The 6,000-nt window shown below is 33.1% G+C and overlaps 1 protein-coding gene across 1 annotated transcript; it reads left to right on the top strand.

The window, feature by feature from the left end:
* Window positions 1-733: 733 nt before the first annotated feature.
* LOC106130217 (metacaspase-2) lies at window positions 734-5,200 on the top strand. The gene is made up of 5 exons (XM_060945186.1): window positions 734-836; window positions 1,106-1,792; window positions 1,872-3,080; window positions 3,175-3,384; window positions 4,718-5,200. The coding sequence occupies exons 1-5, from the start codon at window positions 785-787 to the stop codon at window positions 4,777-4,779; spliced, it is 2,220 nt and encodes a 739-aa protein (XP_060801169.1). The 5' UTR covers window positions 734-784; the 3' UTR covers window positions 4,780-5,200.
* The last annotated feature ends 800 nt before the right edge of the window (window positions 5,201-6,000 follow it).

The raw sequence follows: 6,000 nt of genomic DNA on the forward strand, positions 1-6,000 counted from the left end.
TTAAACCAACCAAACAACATTTGAACGTGGCCTATCAGTCTTTCAAGACTGTTGGCTCTGTCTACCCCGAAATGTATATCCATTGCGGGATTGCGGATTGTCGTGATTATTTTATGTATGTATGTAATGTACCTATATATTAATTTAAAAAAAAACATTGTCTTTGTAAAGATATGGAGTGGTTCTAAGTAGAAGTAGTAGTAGTTAATAACTACAACTATTCTAAAGTGCCTAATACCACACGTACACAAGTATAGATTAAACGAATGATTCTTCTAGAAATTTTTATTGTTAACGACAAAAATAAGTGATAAATAATGACTTGCCTCTTTTTACTGAATTATCTATTTCCTTTATTGTTTGCCGGTTGACTGGAAGAGATCCCTTCATGGATAAGTCCGCCATTGCAAGTGATTTGTTTCTTTTATAACTATGTACTGACTATTTTCTTGTTACTGTGTAAATTTCTATGCAATAAAGATACTTATTACAAACAAACAAACAAATAAGAATGGTCAGAACGTCATGACTTCAAATCGGGTAATTAATTTTGACACGCTATTCAGAATTGTGAAATTCTCGGCAACCTATCATGACGTATTAAAACTATTGTTTAAATTAACTTGCGTATTGACATCGCAAACTTTTGTAAGTGTAGATATTGATGACACAAAACAGTTTTGTTATAACAGCTTTTATTCAACGTAATGTTGACATTGTATTATTTATATTGGCACGAGGTTCATCTTTTTCAGTGTTGTATGAAACTGATATCTGAGTGAACATGTGTTGTAAACTTAGTTATTTCATGCTTGCTCTGTTTTTGGACGCAGTAGGTAAGTATTCTATATATCTTTTTACTTCCAAGTAACATACATACATATAGTGACACCTATATCCGTTGCGGGGTAGACAGAACTAACATCAAGAAAGGCCAAGTTTAGCAGTATGCAAGCATTTACTGATAAAATTATTTTAATTATAGCCCCTGTTGTTGAAACTTATTTATTTCCTTTGATATATGTCTGATCTTATCTAGTTATCCGTAGTCATACCTACACCATAAATTATCTTCTCATTATTAAATATTCAAAACATCTTTCAGTGTCAAGTCCCCACGCCGTGCCTAGATATAGGGCGCCTGAAGATTTAGGCAAAGGAGGGTCGAACATTCTGAAAATAAATGGAGAAGCTTATCTTCCTCTTAGTCAACCGTCGTACATGTCTCCTATTCCAACAGAAAAAGATAGAGATAAGAATGAAGAAATATTTAGAAGTTCTGGAATTATTAGTAGAAATGATAACAATTTGCATCAAAACATTTTAAATAATAACAAAATTGAGAGTAAAATAAATAAACAATTAAAGAGAAATATACAAGCAAAAAATGACATCAAAAATGCTAACGGCATTCAAAATAACACAGTTATTTTTAGAAGACGCTTTATTATTCCTACTTTAAATCGAAATGAAAATGAAGAGATAAATCATTTACATCGACAAAATTTACCAGTTGCAAATAATTTTGATCGAAATGTGAATGCTTTAGTGAATCAAAGAAAAATCCATAATGAAAATTCAGCACCAGGCGTGGTGAGCTATGAAAGTTTTAATAATGAACCATTTAAAATACAACATTCTCCGCACGATAGAATCGCATTTCAAGCACCAATTTTGACTAGTCTACCTAATTTAGAATCTTATCATCCAGCGACTACTGTAACTGACTTGAACAAAATTCAGGTCAACGTAGCTCACCATACATCTTTACCATCAAATAATAAAATGTCTGGTAAGTAAATGAGTAATTTTTTTTTGTAATTAGTATTATTTATAAATAGCCGAATAAACAGTTTAACATCTTGTTACAGATACTGATATTCAGAAAATAATAGCAGATCAAAGAATTCAAAATGTTTTGTCAACGATAAATCATATCAAACGATATTTAGTTATTTATCCCAATGGTACAGTTGAACATGTTGACAGCTTAGAGCCTATTGCAGCACAGCATTCTAATTTTGTTCTAGTCAATTCGGGACACTTTGAAAGAAATAATGAAAAAAGTGATGCAAAAACAGAAAGAAATAAACATCAAACTACGGCGGAGCCCCAGCCAAAAGAAGTTTCAGATTCATCTCAAGTAAAAATGACTAAATCATTAGCTTACGCAGAAATAACGCCGTCAGTTGTAGCAATTACTCCTCCAAGTTCACAAGTTACAATATCTTCATCAGCAGTATCTACAAACAACTTATCATCTGCTAAAACCACTCCAAATTTAGTAGAGAAAAATGTTGAAATAATAGGAGTTAAAGAAACTAAAGAATTAAAAGACAATAGTAGAAATAATGGAGATGTATCTGAATACAATACTACGACTTTTGAAAGTGGTATTCTTAGAAATAAATTAAAAATAAAAGATATATATAAACGAAAAATTCCTAAAAACTCAGATTCATCCGGCGTAATATTTACCAAATCATCTACTAAAAATGATGGCGAGGTTCTTGAAGTATCAACTCAAAAAAATACTGTGCAAAAACAATTACCTAAGGCTTCTGTTGTTACAAATGCAATACCATTGGTTCAATCAACCAGTATCCCAGACATTGTAGTTCAGTCCTCTTCAACTACAGCTACCAATAACATTTCATCATCTACTGCTACTATATCAAATATTGTTTTACAAAATGTTGAACCGACAGAAAATCATGAAACAGAAAGAATACGGGACACTAAAGAGGAAAGTGAATATATTTCTGAGGGTACTTCTATCCCCGAAAATGGCACAAATAATGATAAATCGATTGATAAAGAAAAATCTGCTAGTACAGAACAGACAAAATTATTTCTATCAAAACCAGATATAGTACGTAATACACAAGAAGAAACCACTCTAAATGCTACAGTGTCTTCTAGTACTCAAGAAATTGACCCGCTTAGTGAACCTACATCAGCAACAGAAGAGGAAGTTATTGCAGAAAATGCTTCGTCATTTACATCAGAACATAACTTTCAAGATAATAGTGATTCAAACCAAACCACTGAGAACACTGATGCTGCTCATGAACACAAAGGTACAGTGAACGCAAACAAAGCTGCTTTTTTACAAAATAAATGTGATGCGATGATTAAATTGAATTTAAAAACTGATTGATGGCATATTTTCAGGAAATGATCCTGTCCGCACTGCAAAGCCGATGTGGTTCAACGCGTCAGATCCTGAATTCTGGCAGAAAGTGACAGACGACAGGGATGCTAGCAGTATATTCTTATTCATTGTCAAACCTGCTCCCAGGATTGAAAAGGACATACAGAGAACTGTCTATCCGGACGGCTCGGTGTTTGAAGAGCTGACTGTGACTGTTTGGGAAGAGGAAGGTACGATTGGATATTTTAATATTTTATACTTATTGGCAATGTGTCAATTCGTGACTTCACCAAAAAATTATTCATTGTAATATGGATTCTTGGTAATGCCGTGTTGTTTCCGGCATTCTAGAATAGAACCACTCCATATCTTTCACATGGTATATATAGGCTTATAAACTTATAACTAGGCTTATAGATAGGCTTATAAACTTGACATTCCTCTTATAGGTAATCAGCTAGCAACCTCACTATTTGAATCTCAATTCCATTATGAAGCCATACAGCTGAACGTGGAAGTTCAGTGTAATCGAGACTGTTGCCTCTGCCTACATCGCAAAAGACTTGACTATATAATATGTATGTTTTCTTGGGAATTGGGGACAAATATTATTCAAATCTTGTTGTAAAAGAGATATTATTATTAGCCCGATTGGAAAATTCGCGGTTATGCATAGCATACATTAAAGTTGGGCAAAAGACTATGAAAAATATCTTAAATAAATGTTATTGTTATATTTATACAGTTATTTTCAAGAGCTAATTCTATAATGATATTGCTTAGTACTGATGAATAATGTAACAAGGGTAGTGATTATAGACGTAAGTGGAATCGTTGAATTAAAATTAGGAAAGAATATAAGATGAATTGGAAAAACTCCAGACACATTTCGAGCAAATGAAAAAGGAAATGTTATGTCGGAATTCTAAAATCGCTTTTTGCGTTTTGGTTTGCAAATTTGAGTGTTCTTTTAACGGTTTTTACGGTTTAAAAAGATTGATTGTTTTTATGTCTTGAATTTTAATACTGATAACATCGTGACGAACGACTTCAAATTTATCGATAAATTTATGCGCAAAAAGTTACCTTACGATTAAAAATACGACACGTTATTTTTTTATCATTTTTGAAGATCAGTTTGTTAACTCTGAAGATCAGTTTAGAGTTTAAGCGAGACTTTGAATTTATGTCCCAAGTTGTGAGTTTCATAAAATATCTACTGAATAAAGTTCCAGCCTTGAAAGCTTTTATAAAAATTGAATTTATCTGCTTAATTCAGTTTTAAAATTTGAAGAAAAATGGAAACATGTTACCTCTATCTTTATTTTGTAAATATTCAAAGACCACTTATCAGCTGTGTGGCTTTATAATGGATAGATTGGTCGTATCGTATTTTTAATACGGTTTTCACTGTTATTTAAAACAATTTATTCCTGAATGTTTTTAAAAACGAACAATTCTTTAAGAAGCACGTGTGAGGAGCCGCTTTAAGTTGCTTGTTATGTGTGTGTACGTGTGTGTGTACGTATACAAAGTTAATTTATTTTTTAATTTTTGTTACAGGCGCTGAACCAAAAGTTACGAAATCATCGAAGCTTATACATCCAGACTCGATAACATGGTGATTTTCCATTGTAATAAACTATACAATAACTACTTTTAGATATTAATATACAATACCAACTACTAGTGATTAATCTTTGGGTATTGTACTTAACTTACAAAGCAGGCAAACGAATTATTATTTAAGTAAAGTAATTACAAAATGTAAGATGTATTTAGTAGTGTTCGTTCCCGGCACCAATATCAGCTGTCTGTCTAATTTTCTTACCTATGTTTATTTTTTTTTTCGGTGACCTCAAAGGTTTCATGTAAAAGAGCTTTTAGTCGTTTTAACGTCGGTCTGTTTTTAGCTTCATATTTCTGGTCCATTCAGAACGGTGCAGTCTAAAGACGTGCAGTCTGTTAAAGTCTTAAAATAGAGTTCCTTTAAGTGCCAAGACCTTTCTTTAAGAAAACGTCAAAGCATTACATTATTATAATACCAAAAAATATACATACATATAATCACGTCTATATCCCTTGCGGGGTATACAGAGCCAGCAGTCTTGAAAAGCTGACTGGCCTCGTTCGGCTGTTAGGATTGAGGTCAAAAGTTGGCAGGTTCCCAAGTTTACAAGCCCATGTCTTAATCGCCTTTTACGACATCCAAGGGATAGATATGGAGTGGTCTTATTCTTTTTATATTGGTGCCGGGAACGAACACTACTAAATACATTGTACCGTATGAATCGTTAATTAATTTTCGGAGTAAATACAAGCTTAGGTATTGATACATTGACTTTGAATAAATTGAATTGAAAAAGAATAGGACAACTCCATCTCTTTCGCATGGATGTTGTAAAAGGCGAATAAGGGATAGGCTTACAAACTTGAGATTCTTTTTTAGGCGATGGTTAAATCAACCTGTCATTATTTGAATCTCAATTCTATCATTAAGCTAAACGTGGCCATTCGGTCTTTTCAAGACTGTTGGCTCTGTCTACCCCGCAAGGGATATAGCCGTGACCGTATGTATGTATATATGTATGAATTTTTAGCCGTACATGAAGGCATCAAACCTTAAGTCGAATTGGGAAGCTGTCGCTGTCAGATCCGAATCACTGGGCGTGTGATTAAACTTCCGTTAGATTGAAATTGGTTCCCTGCTGGCTTCGGTGGGCTAAAGTTATCATCATCTGTGTTCTTTAATAAGATTAAAATAAATTAATTTAAGTCATTTCAAGACTGCTAGCTCTGTCTACCCCGCAAGGGATATAGACGTGACCATATGTATGTATGTGTGT

This window comes from Amyelois transitella, chromosome 7, assembly GCF_032362555.1.
Source record: "Amyelois transitella isolate CPQ chromosome 7, ilAmyTran1.1, whole genome shotgun sequence".
Lineage (NCBI taxonomy): Eukaryota > Metazoa > Arthropoda > Insecta > Lepidoptera > Pyralidae > Amyelois > Amyelois transitella.